This window comes from Acinonyx jubatus, chromosome A2 (assembly GCF_027475565.1).
Source record: "Acinonyx jubatus isolate Ajub_Pintada_27869175 chromosome A2, VMU_Ajub_asm_v1.0, whole genome shotgun sequence".
In the NCBI taxonomy this organism is placed as follows: Eukaryota; Metazoa; Chordata; class Mammalia; order Carnivora; family Felidae; genus Acinonyx; species Acinonyx jubatus.
Window position 1 is genome coordinate 16,764,687 of NC_069383.1, and position 19,726 is coordinate 16,784,412.

Below are 19,726 nucleotides of genomic sequence, written 5' to 3' on the forward strand. Positions count from 1 at the left end.
TCAAGTTTCCTCCTCTCCTATTATTAGGTTCCAGTGGTGGTGGAGGGTAGGCAATAGTGACAAAAACAATACAGAACTAAAATAATGACTACATATTGGAGTAAACGGTCTTAAAAACTAAAGAACCAAGTGGTAGAGCAGCTGGGGTCTGGCGGGGGGCTAAGTAAGGTAGAGAAACCAGGGAAAGGCTTCTTGGAGAGGTAAGTTTTTGAACTTGGTCTTGAATACAGAGCAGGAGCTAGCCATGCTAGTTTCTAGATAAAACAAGGGCAAGTGCAAAGTCCCTGGGGCCAAAAAGAGCTTGTTTTATTCAAGGACTAGAAGAGAGATCAGTGTGAACATTTGCTAGACTTCCCTTCCCAAGCATTAGGTTGTTGCCTGCCTGCAGGACTGGCTCCTCGGGTAAGACACCGTTCCTCTGTAGTGAGTGAGTCTTTGCCTCTCTCGATGCTGAGCCTCTTGAGGGCAGGAGCCACATCTCATTCACCGTTTAAGGTGCCACGTCTCATAGTTCCTAGTCCATGAGAGGAATTCAGTGAATAGTGCTGATTTGAAGGAATGAATCAAGGCTGCATTGTCCTGGTCTGGCTCACATCATTTATTCACTCCCTTCAAGTGTAGAGAAATCACTGTCGAGGCACAGTTCACGCACCTGGAAGAGGAGTCATGTAGAGGGTTTACTCCCTTCCTTATGGAAGGAATTTTCATCTTTATTGCTGGGACAGGTGGGAGAACTAGGAACTATAAATATTTGCAGGGTGTATTTCACACTGTGGGTCTGGGTTCATCTCCCTTGGTAAACTCCACGCACAGAGCCTCATTAGTTGTGCACACACAAAACAGCTATATAATAATTAGTATTAAGGAAGGGTGAATAATAGAACAGTGTTGACACAAATTAGTTACTGGGTTGAGGGACCTTCTTTTTTTTTTTTACGCCCCTGAAGCTTTTTTTTTACATTTCTCTCTTCTAACTTCTGGACTGAGAATTTCTGCTTCGTGTTTTAAGTTGTGGCTCTCGTCATCAGCGTTTTTGAGCAACTTAAGTATTTATAAGGCGACGGGCTTTGCGCTAAGCTCTTGGTGTGCCATGTCTCACTTAATCCCCGCAGCAGCCCCAGAGAGTTCTGCTCGCATTTTACAAACGGGGCGCTAAGGTGGCAATTTGCAGCAGGTCCCCCAGCCCGTGAGGGGTCAGGTTTGAACTTGAACTCAGTCCTTTGGCCGTGTTCTGTCATAGTAGAGCTTCCCATCCGAGTGCTCCCTCTGGCATCTCTTGGGATATTCCGAACGAAACTAGTAATTTTGGACTGTGTTTCTACGGGAACCCTACAACATTACCAGAAGCATGTTTGGGGTCATTTGTGATTGAGTCGTGTCAGGTAGTTTTTGGCTCAAGCCTGTCTCTGTGTAGTAAGTGCGCTTAAGCAAAGAACGGACTTTGTGCTCCATTTCACAGGCTGGGGGTCCTCCAAAGGGGCTCCCTTCCTCTAGAGTTAGAGCTAGCAGTCCAGTGGAGCCTGTTAGCAAGCGGCCTCCCAGGCCGGACCCCGAGCTGGATTCGGGATTGCCTCCTTGTCCCTGTGAGTCATAGTGACGCTGGTGTCTCAGCACAAGGATCTGAGGCACTGCTGTCCGGTAATCAGTGAGGCCACTTCCCACACTCAGTGACTCCAGCCGGCTTTGCGCGGATGCAAGGCCTCTGGGAACCCTCAGGGAAATCAAAGCGGTCTGGCTGTTGCTCAGCACAGGAGGCAGGGAAAAGGCAAAAGGAAAGGCTTTTCCCAGAGGGGTAAACAATATTTGTACAAGAGCTCATCAGAAATGCAAAGAGCAAAAAGCAGGTAAAAATGTTCCCAGTGTCCCACTTCTCAGGCACACGGGGGACGAGACCCGGAGCGGTTGACTGTAGGTTGCCATATTCATTGGCTCGTGCAAGGCTTTCGATTATTATTATCCTTAATAGAAACGCCTATTTTCAGATCTTTACCCAGACACACAAAAGCATTAAGTTAAGCTGCTGTGCAGGCTTCTTTCTAAAAAGAAGTTTGGGGGCACCTCTTCAGGTCTGACCTTCGCTGCTGCTAGAGTCAGAGCACTGGGTACATGGGGGCGAGAGGAATCAGGCAGTAGAGAAATCTGGAAGACACGTATGGAGATGGGCGAACTGGTAACTGCAGGGAGCATGTGCAAAACTAATAATGGGCATAAAATCCTGTATTTCATACTACCAAAGTCACATACTTAAATGATACATATTTAAAATTCTGGAGGACTCGTTTAGGACACAAAAAAACTCACATGCGTTTTGACCTCTGTGACTAAGGAGGGCGCTCTGAAAGCTATACAAAAATGAAAACGAGATATCCAATTCACCGATGTATGCATTACCTGGCACTCGTGTAACAAAGTAACTCAGCCTGTGTGACTTCAACAACAGAAATTTATCTTTGCACGGTTCTGTAAGCCAGAAGTCTGAGATCAAGGTTTCTGTGGGGTTGATTTCCTTCCAAAGGTCATGTGGGAAGGATCTGTTCAGGCCTCTTTTTTCAACTCATAGATGGTCGTCTTGTCCCTGTCTTCCCCTAGTCTTTTCTCTACGTGTGTCTGTTCAAATTCCCTCTTCTTCTGAGGACACCAGTTATATCCGGTTAGGGCCCACCCTCATGACCTCATTTTAACCTGATTACCTCTGTAAGGACTGTCTCTCCAAATATGTTCACATTCTGAGGTGTGAAGGTCAGGCATTCAGTATGAAATTTTGAGGGGGACGTGATTTGGCCCCTAACAACTTATTCATAACACCTGACATGTAGAAGCTGTTGGAGCCTAGAAGAAAAATCTATGGGGAAGCAAATAAGAAATGATCGATGGAGCCTTCCCTACTGAAATTTTAAATGTTTCAGACTTGAAACTTTCCCCGTTTGACATAAACCAAAATCTGATCTTCCAGTAGCACTGGTAATGTAATGTTAAACATCAGCAAATCATGGTGTGCTAAGTGGGAACTACTTATCATTGGTTATAATAATATACTTCATTTCTGGCCTAGGCTACCAATACAATTGATAAGACTTGATCATATGATAAATTTTCTATCTGTGCCCTCATTACCGCAGAAACAAGCTTTTGAACACTTACATATCATCTCAAGAATAAATGTTCTTCTTTCCGGTTTCTGACGTAGGCCCCAGAAATGCATGCTCTTGGGGCGCCTGGGTGGCTCAGTCGGTTAAGCATCCGACTTCGGCTCAGGTCATGATCTCACGGTCCATGAGTTCGAGCCCTGCATCGGGCTCTGTGCTGACAGCTCAGAGCCTGGAGCCTGCTTCAGATTCTGTGTCTCCCTCTCTCTCTGACCTTCTCCCATTCATGCTCTGTCTCTTTCTGTCTCAAAAATAAACAAACATTAAAAAAAAATTAAAAAAAGAAATACATGCTCTTGCATGTACAAACACACATTCTCAAAGCTACCTATACAAAATCCTATTTTCTTTGCAGTTTCCCTTGCATTAGTTATATTTGCCTCGCTTCAGTTTTATTCCGTACTTAAAAACATTTTTCGCCAAAGGTGAAAAGGACAAAATTTAGCAGCTCAATAGCGATTTCACACACGTACCCACAGCTTTTGTTTTCTTTCTGTAACTGTACACGAGTGAGAACATCCTGGATTAAAGGCCTTACAGATGAAACAGCTCTGATCCCCTTCCTCACTACTCTTCTCTCCTGTGACTCAGGGGGAAGATCCCCACGCGTGTTTAGCGGTTGTGACACTTGCACACAAATGCGTAGATGTAGCTAATACGTGAGGGTGATGTAGACGTGTTGAACTAAAAATAGGGGTTGCAGCTGAGGATTCTCTACCTGGTATCACGTACATATAGTATGGTCAGATCAGAGAGTGACCTTGACACGCTCATGACTCTACTAAACAAAGAACGTGCATCCTCAATCTTGGGTTGGGGAAGCCAATGGGTATCTCAGTTGCTTCCTTATTTAAAGAAAGCAGAATGGACAGACAAAAGGGAAGAGTGGCTGCAAAGGCTGTAGAGAGGAGTCTTGGGGTGAAGGGAGAGGGTTTATTCTACCCATACTGGGTGAGTTGCTTTGGAAAGTAATCGACCCATTTAGTGCCTTTCATTAAGCTGCTTCTGTACGGTTGATGAAATCATTTCCTCATCTCCTCCATTAAGCATTCAATTAAATCTACATGATTCACCGGTGTTTTCATAGTTGAACTTTCTATTGTGAGGAGGTGCGGTTCACTGCAGAGTCTCCTCTCACAGTAAGCGGGGGCAAGACAGAGATTCCTCCCAGGGGCCAGACATGTTTGGTTGGTATGTAGATGGAAGCCATACTGTCTTTTATAGATCACATAGTGTCACATCTACTTGATGGCAGAAAGCACATGTGTAGGAGGACAGATGGTTGAGACAGAGTGGGGGGGTACTGTTATGAAACAATTGACGAGTGAAAAGGAATGTGGACAGTGAGGTAAAGAGCAGGGATCAGCATGTGGGAGCATCAATGAGCAGTTGTTTGTATGTGTGTATTCCATTCACAGTCCTAGAAGTAAGTGCCCTGAGTCGATAAAAGAGGAACTAAAGTGGTATTAAAAAAAAAAAAAAAAAAAGAAATCAAAGAAGAAACAACAAAATTATTGCACAGACTTTGGACTAAACAGATCTGATTTTTAAATAGAAATTTTTTTCCTATATTGTCAACATAATCTGTGCTGCCCCAATTTAAACTGAAATGTGGGGAATTTAATGAAGGAGGCCTAGCCAAGTAGGACCTGGATTCTAGGCGGATCACCGAGTTGTACAGTCACGATTCAACAAGCCTTATTATTGGTTCTGAGCAACAGCTAGTTGATGTGAGGGATTACATATTTCAGGTAACTGGGCAGCTAATCCTTGAAGCACAGGCGAGTTCCTTTAAATAGGTTTATGAGACATTGAGAGGATGGTGGTGATATCCAGCCCTGTGGACCTATTTACATTGTGCCTGTACGGTTTGACAGTGATAGGATCCTTTCCCCTCCCTCAGTTCCCATGATGTATTGAGCGAGTCTCCAAAGGTTAGCTTCTGCGGTCTGTCTCACATGCCTCCAGCCGGCCTCCTGCTCTCTGCACCTGCGGTGTCCATTTCTGACTGCCCATAGCTTCCTCCTATATGAATTCTACCTGTTAGAAGGTGAAAATCTTTTTTTCTATTCCAACTGATAATTCCTCCTATTGGCTTAATGGCCCAAAGCTACTTTATTTAAGTCAGTAGCAAACAGAGTTTAACTCACTGTAGTTAAAATCCGGGCTCTGCTCAACCATTTCATCTCTCCATTCCTTTTTATCTGTTCTGTATGCTCAGCAGGCCCTCTGAAAAAAGGGAATCAGAGCAAAGCATTTTGATAAGAAAATGAGATAAGCTTATTCCAGAATTCTCAACCCTTCTGCCTCTTTGAATAACTTCTCCCCTCAAGTTCGCTGAAAACCTTTACATGGATTTCTTTCTTTTAAGACCTACTCCCCCAACGCTTTTCCTCTCAGATTTCCTGACTATTGAAAAAGGGAGGGAGTGTTTACTCATACTAGCTTCATGGCAATCCTGTTCCTAGAAGGGCCTGTGATAGGCAGAAAAGAGATGATGCATGCTGTTTGATTATTTGCTTTTTGAGAACAAATTTGCTGTGACGGGGTCCAACATAAGTCACTGACGAGAATGTAAGTGAGTACTGCCTTTCAGGAAAGAGATATGTCAGTACATATCTGGAGCTTTACAAGTGCCCTGCCCTTTGGTCCATTAGATCCTCTTTAAAAATCTTTACTAAGGCAAAACTTTGTAATATAATGATTTGTCTACCAAAAACATGCGCCGCATCATTATTGTAACCAAAAGTGAGTACAAGCTAACTGACCAACAAAAAAGGGAAGGTCACGAAACATACGGGATGGAATGTCATAAAGGAATACTACATTGTCATGTTTCAAAGTACATGCAATGGTATGGGAATTAACAGTAGGAGGCTTAGTATAAAGTACTTTATCAACTGTCAATATATTCCTACTAAAAGTATACTATGTTCATTGAAAGAAAACATAAATAGAACCCACTGTGAAAAGTGCTATTTCTGTATCGTGAAACTATGGGTAATTTCTGTTAACATATATATGTTTCTTTACTTTCTATTTAACAGTGGGGTGACTGGGTGGCTCAGTCATTTGAGTGCGCCATTCTTGATTTTTCCTCAGGTTATGACTCCAGGGTTGTGGGTCCCAGCATGTGGGAACTCACATGCTCCCTCTCTAAAATTAAAAAAAAAAAAAAAAAAAGTGAAAGTTTTTAAGAAGAAACTCTTTGATCTTCAGGCTAGGTGTTCTATAGACATTATTTTTTCCCCTAGTAATTAATTCTCCCTCTGGATACTCTTTTACATCATATGCATAAACTAGGAGGAAGAGAAGCCATAAAAGTAGCTCCCACATACTCATGACTTTTAAAATAAATGTATACCTGTAGAGTACTTTACAATTTTGAAAGACACTCACATAAAGCAATCTTGAAATCTATGAGAAACTCTATGAGAGCAGAATTTTGTCTTGTTTGCCATTATATCTCAGGATCTAGAATGGTGTCAGGGATATACTGGATATAGGGTATATAGGGTGTATATTTGCTAGGTTAACAGATGAATGTTTTTTGAACAGTGATGGTCAAGTAGGATCTTAGCGATTGTAATCTCACATGATATTCACGATGGCCCTCTGAAGAGGGTATCCTCAGTTCTCTGAGGACTTGGTTCTTAGTATGATTTTAATGGTACTTCATTGTTTCCTCATTGCCCTACTAAACAAATGGCCATGATGCCACTTATTACTTGAGGATTTGTTTTTGGTTTGGTTTTGTTTTTTGTTTTGTGTGTGTGTGTGTGTAGAGAGCATGAGGGAGTGAGAGGGACAAAGGGAGAGTGAGGGAAGGTGAGAGTCTTAAGTAGGCTCCATAACAGCACAGAGCCCAATGTGGGGCTCAATCCCAAAACCTTGGGATCATGACCAGAGCTGAAATCAAGAGTCAGATGCTCAACTGACTGAGCCACGCAGGTGTCCCTTACTTGAGGATTTTGTTTTCTATCAGAATTTTTTAACTGTGTATGTTCAGAATTTATTGTACCATGACTCATTAATTGCTGTGTGTTCCTACTGCCTCTTTTCTCTGCTGTCAGTACTTGCTATGCGTTGTGAGAATCTTCTCGACTAGAACTTGAGGTTTCTAGATAGAATACGGTCAAGATGGCACTCCAGGTGCTGAGATTCATAGCAATAAGAGGAGCCTGAATCTTTTCTAGAGTATTTCTTAAGAAAGTCTTCAGACTTTCTGAACACTGTCAAATATATCTTAAAATAGCCTGTTTCTTTTCAAATTATACACCTACCAGGAGAGAACGATGAGTACTATCCTCCATCACCTCAAAAACTGGCCAGAGCAAGAATGAAAGTTAAAACACACCAAGAGCATCACTGTGGGTTTTCAATGCAATGGTGTCCCGGTAGGGATCATCCAAGGGAACAAAACAAGTCACTTTTTCAGGCAGGTGCCCTTTGTGTTCACATTTCCACAATGGCTCCTTTCCTGTTTGTATCCACTTCAGCTTCACAGCCTCAGTTCAGGTGGGGTGGAGTGACATGTAGCCTGGGGTCTTATTTGATGTGTGGCCTGTATGTACTTCCTTCCCTTGACCTGGCTCTTTTCACTGTGAACCAAGGTTCCCTACTGTTTGACATCAGGGCACTGAGCGCATTGGCTCTTCAAACCTTTGAGAGTAGCTGCTACGTGACTCTGTTACAAAGCGCGCGCTTTACCCTGCTGTAGCCCTGCCCCAGGCCTATTCACGACCCTCATTCTCAGCAGATTTCTCTCCCCGTCACCTTGATAGGCTACTAAAACGGGACTTAACTTTTACTCGCAGAGTTAAATCAGTCTTCTATTTTAAAGACAAGAAAAAGGGTGGCAAGATTTTGATTGAATCCACACTCCTTCCTTCCTTTGGGAAACAGTCCTTTCCTATAAGCTAATGAATTGACTCTTTGTTTCCCATCCAAGTGGTCATTTCTTCACTTTGATGCAGCACGTATTTCAGGAGCACTTATTATATGCTCAGCACTGAAGACACAGATGGAAGAGACAGATTTGGTCTCCTCCCTCACAGGAAGGGGGAAAGGCATATCGAATAATTAGATACAAAATTAATAGTTCAATTCTCATTTTGGAATAGCAGTGAGAGGCACATGGAAGTATCCAACCCACAGGTAGATGGAACCTGCTTAGTTTGGGAGTTCTGGGAAGGCTTCCTTGAAGTGAGAACGAGTAGATGTTGGCTAAGCCGAGTTGAGGTGACAGGAAAAATAGGAAGAGAGAAGGCAATGTGTAAAGGCTGAGGTGAAAATAAGCAAGGAAAACTCAAGGAAGTGCCACCAGGAAGATGAGGGCATGGTGAGCCAGTGAGGCACGTGTTGTTGCCAGGTTAGAGATTTATGCCCTTCACTGAAGAGTTGCATGCGCTAGGCACTGTGCGAGGGGCTAGGGAAGTAACTGTGAGTTGGGATTCTGCCCTTGCACAGCTTGTACTTAGGGGCAATTACAGGATCAGTGATGAGTGCTCTGAGAGAGGAAATCAAGAGAAAACGTTTCTCTGAAGGCCAAAGACTAGGGGAGAAAAAGAATGGTGTGCTCCAGGAAGTGAAATAAACACAAGTGTAGAGACTCTGTTCAAGGGAGGTGACCAAATGATGGTCCAGAGACAGACAAAAATAAAACCAATTCCATTTGCTACACATGTGATGATCATTGGAGGCTGTGCTGTGTTGTGTGAGGAGGTCCAGGAGTTGGAGAAGGACCCCTCATCTGATCTATAGCTGGATCACTGTGGACCTGGACGAATGACTGATACTCCTTGGTTTCTATTTCTTCATCAACTACATAGGAAAGTTGGACCAGGTACCTTCCAGACTGTAGATTCCATGATCCTGTAGAAAAACCCTCATGTACAGTGGGTAAAGCCTGAGAGGTTGTTCCTAAGCTTTTGAGGTCACAGAGATGAGTGGTAACAACATTCATTTAGTCTGTCATTAAAATGTACACAAGAGTCACCCCAGAACTGCATTTGTTGGGAAGCAATATCACCAACCCAACTTTCTTCTTTATTCTCAAAAATTTGAGTACGTTTTTAGGTGAGAAACCAAGCTGACCCTCTGCAGATAGAAATTTGTCTTTCTTGCCCTTATTTTTTACTGCGGTCTCCTCCCTTTTCTACTTGGACTTGAACTTGAACTTAAGGTGTGCAGTGTGTCAAAGCGGTGCCCTGGTGACTTGCCAATGATGTCAAAAACGTGGCTTTGGTTGGCGTTGTGCAGATTACATGGGCAAGTGGTCGATTTCTTTGTGTTTAGCAAGTTGTCAGTTAATGAATATGAAATGCCGGCCTTCACCAGTAAGGAATTTGGAGAAATTGAGAAAACGGAAACTAAACCTGGATCCCAGCTGACACCCTAGATTGTTCTCTGAGGATACCTTTCTAACAGACAGCTGTTGTTTAAAATGTCGACCAAAGACTGGGAATTATTAAACATTGAGACGCGATCTGTTTGGACATTAAACAGAAAACCTTCTTGGACTTTATAGATATCTTTGAATGTGGAGGTTCTGGTCATCTTACCTTTCATGGGTCGAAAGGAGAAGACATATATAATGACAAGCAAAAACAGAGTGAAAGTTCAAAGTCTCTTCAGTTTAGGTGGAAAGCTGAGGATAGGCATGGACAAATGAATATTTGTGAGCAGCAATTTAGCGGGATTTTAGCAACTCCTGACATCATTGTGTATGGCACCCCTTACAGCTTGAGTAAAGGGAGCTTAGGACAATTACCTTGTACCTTACGCTACCTCACCTAGTATATGATGGACTTGAGAACTTATCAGAAGTGGTGAGGATAAAAATAGAAAAGGTTCAAGCTCCAAGTTTTACAATATGTGATTGGTATTATGTCCCCTCTCATTATAAGCCTTAGGCCCCTCTCATACACAGGCCTTGTGATCCAGTGAATAGTCCCTGTTGGCCATCGTGGGTGTCCCAGTATTCCTCTGTTGTTTAGCACATTCGGTGACCTCAGCCAATGGGTCTTGGGGATGATTAATTATACGGAGAAATTACCTCTTGTTTTTAGCAGGTTTCATTAGTGTGGTAATAGACCAACCTTAATTGAACACAGGTTATTATGCCATCTTCTGTTCTCAGGGGATTTTAGTCAACTCATTTAATTTGGATATTGACCCTGTCAAGTGGTACAATTCATATGCCCATTCGCAAGTGAGGAATCTGAGACACACACACGTGAATTAACTTTCAGGGAGTCTCAGAGTCTCTTAGTGATGGACCAAAGACTTAGACTCCAGCAGTGTGATTCCAGAGCCTGTACCTAACCCCTGTGTTTCTACCACTACTGTGGACCAAACAGGGAGAGGTTCTTAAAAACATTTAGCAATAGCCTTTCACTTGCTAGCCTAGTGATCTGACCATTCTCATTTGTGGAGCCAAAGCTGTCATGTTCTATTCTACACTGAATCCTCCTAGGCCTAGGAAGAGGGAGACAGCAAGATGATTGGAAAAGGATGGAGTATTTTGATTTCAATCCTCATGGTTTTACTTCTGTGGGTTAGCCCAGGTTGGTACATTCCATTTGCTTCATCCACAACTAGGATACTCTGTAGAGTCAAAGCTCCATGTAGTTCTTCATGTATGAGTAGCTGGCAAATATATAAGCAAAGGCCAAATCAGGAGAGGAAGCTATCAGGCCAAATGCTTATCAACAGCTCCATGGAAAGGGCATGTGGAGAGTGAGGGGCCGAGCAGAGCTTTTGTAGCTCTCCACTGAGCAGTGTCTTGGTACATTCTCCCAGGGAGGTCTGCTGTGTTTCTGTTTTCTAAGTAGGACCTTAAGATAGTATTTGGTGTATCAAATGGGGGCAACTAATAAGATGACAGGTATTTGGAGGTGTTTACATGAAGGCAGGCTGTATTACTCTTGCCTGTTCTCCTAGGCACTCTCACACACCGTACCTTCTCTACCCATCCAATCCTTTCATTTCTGGACAATTACAGTTGACTCATGACCAGTAAGGGTCCATTTAGAGGTGATTTTTTAAAGAATACTGTAAGTGTATTCTATCAATAACATTTTTTTCTGTAGCTTGCTTTGATGTAAGCATACAGAATATAGCATATAACATATACAATATGTGTAAATTGTTTATGTTATTGGTAAGGCTTCCAGTCAACAGGTAAATTTGGGGGGAAGTCCAAAGTTTTATGCGCATTTGCAACTACATGGGGGTTTGGTGCCCCTGACCCTAGCATTGTTCAAGGGTCACCTGTAGAAGAAAAGTGCCCCCCTTGTTTGCTAACGTGATGCTTTTTTCTCTGTTTTTAATCACAGCAGAATCTAAGAAGAAGAAAAAGGAAGGCAAGAAACAGGAGAAGATGCTGGACTAATGCCATCTTCTTGGACCATGAAAAGGACATCAGCAAAAAGGAGCAGTTAACTATTGCATTTATACCCATGTAGGCTTTGTATTCAAAAATTATCTATAGCTAAGTACACAATAGGCAGAAACAAAAAGAAAAGAAAAATTTTGTAGTAGCATTTTGTAAAATGTAAAGCATAGTACCACTAGGGGCTTATAATAAAGGACTGTAATCCTATTTAGAAAGTTGACTTGTAGTACATGATAAATGGTAGAAAACTGAGGTAAGTTTTTTGAAGTTATGTGATATTTTACATTTAAAATCTTTTTTTTTTTTTTTACCTTTTTTTCTTTCGGCAGCAATTTATGTGTTATGACCATGTAAACTACTTTTCTTGTTAGATAAATTTTTCACCTAGACTTTTTTTCCCAATTGAGAAAAATATATACTAAACAAAGCAGCAATAAAATATAATCATCCTATCTGAGGAAAGTATCTTCTGCCAATGGATTTTTTAAAACAAACTTTAGTCCACAAAATGGAGGGAGGGGGCAGAGCATGCCCTACTTCAATGTTGACTTTTTTTTTAAAGAAATGCATGAAAAGAAATTCGCTTTGGCAGGAACATTTGTTTTCTTAATGAAATTATTTTTCCTTCTGAGGAAAAAAAAGACTAGGAAAATAAATCAAGGTGATTCTGGAAAAAGTTGCTTTTGTGTGCAATCATTTGATATTGTAACCCTCCTGCTTTGTCCCCCACACTCCCCCAGTCAACCTGTTAGCAGTGAGAATTTATCATACAAACTAATTAAATTCCTCTTGGGCACAATTTTATAGAGGATTTTTGTATATGTAGTATAGATGTAGATCTGTAGCGTTTAACTATCAGTTTTTGGTACTGCGGAATTGAATAAAAGTCCCAAAATAATCTAGAGTTTGATGGAACAGAAAAACCCTTCTCTTACGTACAATATGCATGGGCTGCCCAATCCAAATCAGGAACAGAGTAACATATGCAAAATAGTAGAGTCTATACACGAAGAATTCCTACTCTATTATCTGCCGTATGTACCAAGATATCCACCAAGGATTACTTGTACAACTCCCTTATCTGCTGGGTTCCGAGTACAATCTTTAAGTAAACAAGTCAATGCTCTTATTCTCCAGGGCAATGACACCTCAGAAATCCGCGGGGATTAGCTTCAACATATTACTCTTGAAAAAGCCACCTCTACTTTTCAAGGGGCAAGTTTATTGCTTTACACCTGCCTACCAAGCTAACTCCAGGTCCGCTTCCAGAAATAATGGTTTCAACATACCTTAGGGTAGCCGTAAAATAATCACAAACTGGTCTAATGATGCCACTAAAGAGCCTTCAAAGCTAAACTGGCCTGCCATCTGGTCGAAGACTCCACTTGAGCTAGAAACGTCGAGGGGGTTCCTATCTCCTAAGGCAAAGCCCAATGCCACTGGGGAGGAGAAGAAGAACACATTATGGACCGGTGCTTAATAAAAGAGTATCTTGTAAAGAGCAAAGGACAGAAACGTGAATGCAGTCCTTTTACAAGAGGCCTTTAATAGGAAAAAATTCTCCTGGGGATGGATGGAGGAGAAGAAAAGGCATTATTTTGAGTGGGTTTTTTTTTTTTTATAACAAGTCCCATAAGGATGGAGATATGGAAGAGTCTGCAGCAAATTTTGTTAGCCTCTCGCCTCATATTGCTCCTCTGTCACCCTTGAGCTGAAACAGCAGCTCATGAATCAGCAATGAGCTCAGGTAACCTCGAACAAAATCTCCCCAAGGAAAAGCAGCCCCATAAGTGATTGCAGCATCCCCTTCATTCACAGGGTGTGGAGGATGCATTCCTAACAAACTGTACAATAATATTCCAAGAGTTGGAATGCTAACTACCATTGCACAGGCTGTGAAGTTCAACTTCCTCTAAGTCTTGAGAATTACTCTACCCCAGCCCCCAGCTTAAAACATCTTGCCGAATCTCGCTGAAGTACGGAACACATAAATACAAAAGGACAAGCTCCCAAAGTTGGGAGCTTCACAAACTGAAGCAAACAGACCATGGTCAGTGATTTCATAGGGTATCCCAGCAAGCTCTCTTCCCAAATGTTCTGAGTTTTATCCACTTTACCCCAAAGTTTACTTAGCCTTGAGGCAGGAAGGCGAAATATAAAATCAGCTGCAAAAGAAAAAGAGGCTTGGGAAGATGGCAGAGGAAGAGGGCCCCAAGTTCACCTCATCCCACACTTACAACTAGATATCATTCGTATCCAAGTAAGTAAACCAGAGAGCAATCAAAGACTGGCAGAATAAATGCTGCAACTAAATGTAGAGAAGAAGCCACACTGGAGAGGTTAGGAAGGACAGCAGCAGTGGTTGGGAGCTGACTGCAGGAGGTAGGGAGCTGTGGGCACAGAGAGAGGAAAACAAGGAAGCCCACGAAGGGAAAGTGAATCCCCTTAACATCTGGCCTTGACAACCAGAGGGGTTGAATTCTAGGAGTTTGTATAACCAGTGGGACTTGGGAGTCTGGAGCTTTAAGAGCTGCCTTATTAGGTGAGCCAGGAGTGATAGCCAGGTCCCCGTCCCTAGAGACACAGCAGCCAAGGAGAGGCCACAGAGAAGCCACCGTTTGCACAGCAGGAGGGAGATGTGTTTGTACTAATTTCGAGAATGTTGGGGGGTACTTCTCTGGGAACAAAGGAGCTGGCAGGCACCATTTTCCTTCCCTATCCCCCCAGCATAAACAGAGCCACCTGGGGGAGATGGCAGTGCACAGAAACTTGCTACCTAGCCCTCTAGCAGTATGCCCTGCCCTTGAGTTCTCCTGAGGACTCACCCACTCCAAATGTGCTGGCCTGGGCCCTGAGCTCCGCGCAGCAGCGGTGCCTGGGGGATCCAGCCCCGGACCATCAGCTCAGTGCAAATTTTGCTAACACCACTGCCCTGCCCCTGGGCCCTTTTGTGGTCCTGCCTCCTCAGAACCTGCTTCCTTTACTCTCCCTAACATCACAAAGGGCAAGCACAGCCCACGATAGTCTGTGCAGATGTGTGGACTGAAAGGAAAAGGGACTCAGGACACAATGGCAGGACACAAGCAGTATAGATAGGAGGCTCCTCCCAAGTCCCAGGTTCTGGTGAATGGGAGACAATGCACGGCACAGCACTACAGGACCTCGTCATTGTAAAGCCACTACTTGTGAGAGCAGACAACATAGCTGACTTCCTAACACACGGGAAAAACAGAGACATGGACAAGATGAGGAGACAGAGAATTACGTCCCAAAAGAAAGAAAAGGACAAGATGAGGGCAGAAGATGTATGTACGCAAAACAGAAATAAGTAACATGCCTGATACAGAATTTAAAGTAATGATCATAAAGATATTCACTGGACTTGGAAAAGGGTGGAAGATATCACTGAGACCCTGACAGATAAAAAAATAACCCATCAGAGATGAAGAACTCAATACATGAAATTAAAAATACAATCAATGGAATAAGTAGTAGACTACAGGAAGCAGAGAAACCTATCCGTGACCTGGAGGATAGAGTAATGGAATCGATCTGAAGAGAAGAGAGACAAACAAATACTGCATAATGAGATTAGATGTAGAGAACTCAGTGTAATAATATTCACATTATACAGATGCCAGAAGAAGAGAGGGAAGGGGTGGGGGTGGGGGAACAGTAAAATGTTTTTGAAGAAATAATAGCTGAAAACTTTCTGAATCTGGGCAGGGAAATACAGATCCAGATTCGGGAGTGAGAGAGATTCCCCCAACAAATTCAACCCAAACGTGTCCATACCGAGACCCATAATAATTAAAATGGCAAAAAATAGTGATCAAGTATGAATTCAAAGTTTCCAAGAGAAAAGAAGGCAGATACATACAAATGAAACCCCATAAAGCTATCAGTTGATTTTTCAGCAGAAACTTCGCAGGCCAGAAGGGAGTTGCATGATGTATTTAGTGGTGAAAGGCAAAAATGTGCAACCAAGGATACAGCAAGGTGATCATTCCCAATAGAAGGAGAGATAAAGAGTTTCCCAGACAAAGAGAAGTTAAAATAATTTATGACCATTAAACCAGCCCTACAAGAAGTGTTAGGGGGACTCGGTGAGTGGCAATCAAAAACCCTAAGTAAGAGTAAGAAAAATAGGAAGCACAAAGGCAAAAAAAAAAAAAAAAAAAAAAAGAAATTAACTCTGAAAATCAGTCAAGTGAAGCACAAAATAAAAGGATGTAAAATATGATACCAAATATCTGAAATGTGGAGGGGACAGTAATACAGAATGAGTTCAAAATTAAGTGACCATCAGCTTAATATAGACTGCTATACGCAGAAGATGTTATATATAAACCAAAAGGTAACTACAAGTAAAAAAAAAGTGATACGCAAAACTAGGAAGGAATCCAAGTATATCAATAAAACCAGCAAACCATGGAAGAGAGAAAAAGGATCAGAGAAAAACTGCAAAAACAAGTAACAAAATGGCAATAAATACATATCTATCAATAATTATTTTGAATGTGGGGTGCCTGGGTGGCTCCGTTGATTAAGCATCCAACTCTTGATTTCGGCTCAGGTCACGATCTCATGGTTTCTGAATTCCAGTCCTGCGTTGGGCTCTGCATTGACAGTGCATAGCCTGCTTGGGATTCTGTCCCTCTCTCTCTGCCCCTCTCCTGCTGTTGCTCTCTTTCTCTCTCTCTCTCTCTCAAAAATAAAAATTTAAAAGTAATTATTTTGAAGTAAACTGACTAAATGCTCCCATCAAAAGATATAGGGTGACAGAATAGATTTTTAAAAAGCAAGATTCATCTATATGCTGCCTACAAGAGACTTATTTCAGAGCTAAAGACATCTATAGATTGAAAGTGAGGGGATGAAGAATCATGCAAATGGATGTCAAAAGCTAGAGTAGCAAAATTTCTATCAGAGAAAACAGCCTTTTAAAACAAAGTCTGTAAAGAGAGACAAAGAAGGACACTATATAATAATAAAAGGGAACAATCCAACAAGAAGATATAACAATTGTAAATATCTATGCACCCAAATACATAAAGCAGCTAATAGCAAACATAAAGGAGCTAACCAATAGTATTAAAATAATAGGCGACTTTTACACCCCACTTACATTGATGGACAGGTCATCCAAACAGAACATCAACAAGGAAACATGGCTTTGAATGCACACTGGATTCGATGGAGTTAACAAATATATTCAGAATATTCCATCTTAGAACAGTGGAATACACATTCTTTCAAGTGCACATGGAACATTTTCCAGAATAGATCACATATGAAGCCACAAACAAGTCAATAAATTCAAAAAGGTCAAAGTCATATACCATCCATCTTTTCTGACCACAACATTATGGAACTAGAAATCAACCACAAGAACAAACCTGGAAAGAAAACAAATACATGGAGGTTAAATAACATGCTACTAAACACTGAATGGGTCAACCAAGAAATTAAAAAAGAAATCAAGAAGTACATGAAAAAAAACAAAAATGAAAACGCAATGGCCCAAAACATTTGGGATGCAGCAAAAGGTGGTTCTAAGAGGGAAGTTGACAGCAGTACAGGCATACCTCAGGAACCAAGAGAAGTCTCAAATAAACAACCTCACCCTACACCTAAAGGAACTAGAAAAAGAACAAGAAATGAAGCCTAAATCCAGCAGAAGGAAGTAAATAATAAAGAATAGAGCATAAATAAATGATAAAAAAATGAAAATAAAAAAATTGAACAGATCAATGAAACCAGAAGCTCTTTTCTAAAATGATCAACAAAATTGATAAGCCTCTAGACAGACTCACTGAGAGAGAGAGAGAGAGAGAGAGAGACAGAGAAAGGACTCAAACAAAATCACAAATGAATGAGGAGAAATAACAACCAACACCATAGAAATACAAACAATTGTAGGAGAATATTATGAAAGACTATATGCCAATAAATTAGACAACCTAGAAGAAATGGATACATTCCTAGAAACATAACCTACCAACACTGAATCAAGAAGAAATAGAAAATATGAACAGACTGATTACTAGCAAGGAGATTAAATCAGTAATCAAAAAACTCCCAAGAAAAATTAGGTCCAGGACCCAACAGCTTCACAGGTGAATTCTACCTAAAATTTAAAGAAGAGTTAATACTGATCCTATTCAAACTATTCTGAACAAAAGAAGTAAAACTTCCAAATTCATTCTACAAAGTAAATACCGCCCTGATACCAAAACCGGATAAAGACACCACAAACAAACAAACAATTACCAGACACTATGTCTGATGGACATAGATGAAAAATCTTCAACAAAATACTATCAAACCGAATCCAGCAATGCATTAAAAAAAAAATCATTCACACAACACCCAGTGCTCATCCCAACAAGTGCTCTCCTCAATGCCCATCCAGTTTGACAATAAATTATAACAAATAAATTAATTAATTAATTAAAAAATCACTCACCACAATCAAATGGGATTTATTCCCAGGATGCAGCGTGGTTCAGTATCTGCAAATCAATCAATGTGATCTATCACATCAATAAAAGAAAGGATAAAAACCATATGATAATTTCAATAGATGCAGAAAAAGCATTTGACAATGTACAGCATCTATTCATGATAAAAGCCCTCATCAAAGTGAGTTTAGAGAGAACATACCTCAACATAATAAAGGCCATATGTGAAAAACCCACATATGTATGAAAAACTCACTCATATATTATGAAAACAACCCATATATATGAAAAACTAACATCATCCTTAAAGGGGAAAAACTGAGTGTTTTCTTCCTAAGGTCAGGAACAAAACAAGGAGGTTTATTTACTCTCATCACTTTTATTCAGCATAGTACCGGAAGTCCTAGCCCCAGCAATCGAACAACAAAAACAAATGGAAGACATCCAAATTGGAAAGGAAGAAGTAAAACTTTCACTATTTGCAGATGACATGATACCGTATGTAGGAAACCCAAAAGATGCCACCAAAAAACTACTAGAGCTGCTAAATGAATTCAGTCAAGTCACCTGATACAAAAATAAATGTGCAGAAACACGTTTTATTTCTATACTAATAATGGGCCAGAAGAAAGGGAAAGAAAATAATACCATTTACAACTGCAGCAAAAATAATACAATACCTGGTAATAAATCTAACCAAAGAGGTGAAAAACCTCTAGTCTGAAAACTATAAAACACTGATGAAAGAAATTGAAGATGACACATAGAAATGGAAGGACACTCCAGGCTCACAGATTGGAAGAACAAGTATGGTTAAAATGTCTATACCACCCAAAGCAATCTACAGATTGAATGTAATCCCTACGAAGTACTAACAGCATTTTTCATAGAAGTAAAACAAACAAACAAACAAACAAACAAACAATCCTGAAATGTGTATGGAATCCCAAATGACCCCAAATAGTCAAGCTAATTTTTAAAAAAGAAAAGCAAAGCTGGTGGTATCATAATTCCAGACTTCAAGTTATATTACAAAGTTGTACTGATCAAAACAGTATGGTACTGGCACAAAAACAAATTGATCATTGGAATAGATAAGAAAACCCAGAAATAAACCCACAATTATAGGGTCAATTAATCTTTGTCAAAACAGTAAAGAATATCCAATGGGAGAAGGCAAGGCTCCAACAAATGGTTCTGGGAAAACTGGTCAGCTACATGCAAAAGGAGGAAACTGGACTGTTTTCTTACACCATACACAAAAATAAACTCTAAATGGATTAAAGACCCAAATGTGAGACATGAAACCATAAAAACTCTGGAAGAGAACACAGGCAGTAATGTCTCTAACATCAGTAGCAACATTTTTCTAGATCTATCTCCTGAAGCAAGGGAAATCAAAGGAAAAATAAACTATTAGAACTACATCAAAATAAAAAGCTTCTGCACAGCAAAGGAAACAATCAACAAAACTAAAAGGCAACCTACAGAATGGGAGAAGATATTGCAAATGACGTATCCAATAAAGGGTTAGTATCCAAAATACATCAGGAACTCACATAACTCAACACCCAAAAAACAAATAATCCAATTAAAAAATGGGCAGAAGACGGGAACAGACAGGTCTCCAAAGAAGACATACACATAGCCAACAGACACACGAAAAGATGTTCAACATCACTTATCATCAGGGAAATGCCAATCAAAATCACAATGAG

At 40.9% G+C, this 19,726-nt stretch overlaps 1 protein-coding gene and 1 long non-coding RNA gene across 3 annotated transcripts in view; one reads left to right on the forward strand and one right to left on the reverse strand.

The window, feature by feature from the left end:
• The window catches only part of PTN (pleiotrophin), a 100,502-nt gene extending 88,282 nt beyond the window's left edge, over window positions 1–12,220 (forward strand). Inside the window, exon 5 of one of the 2 annotated variants that reach the window (XM_015073042.3) lies at window positions 11,489–12,220. In XM_015073042.3, coding sequence (XP_014928528.1) covers window positions 11,489–11,541 — 53 coding nt within the window. In that variant the 3' untranslated portion in view covers window positions 11,542–12,220. Of the gene's footprint in view, window positions 1–11,485 lie in introns of both variants that reach the window. The other variant, XM_027075554.2, reaches the window with a different exon arrangement.
• Window positions 383–19,726, reverse strand: part of LOC128314707 (uncharacterized) — a 120,506-nt gene continuing 101,162 nt past the window's right edge. Inside the window, exon 7 of the long non-coding RNA XR_008296608.1 lies at window positions 383–652. This is a non-coding gene — a long non-coding RNA (uncharacterized LOC128314707). The remainder of the gene's footprint in view (window positions 653–19,726) is intronic.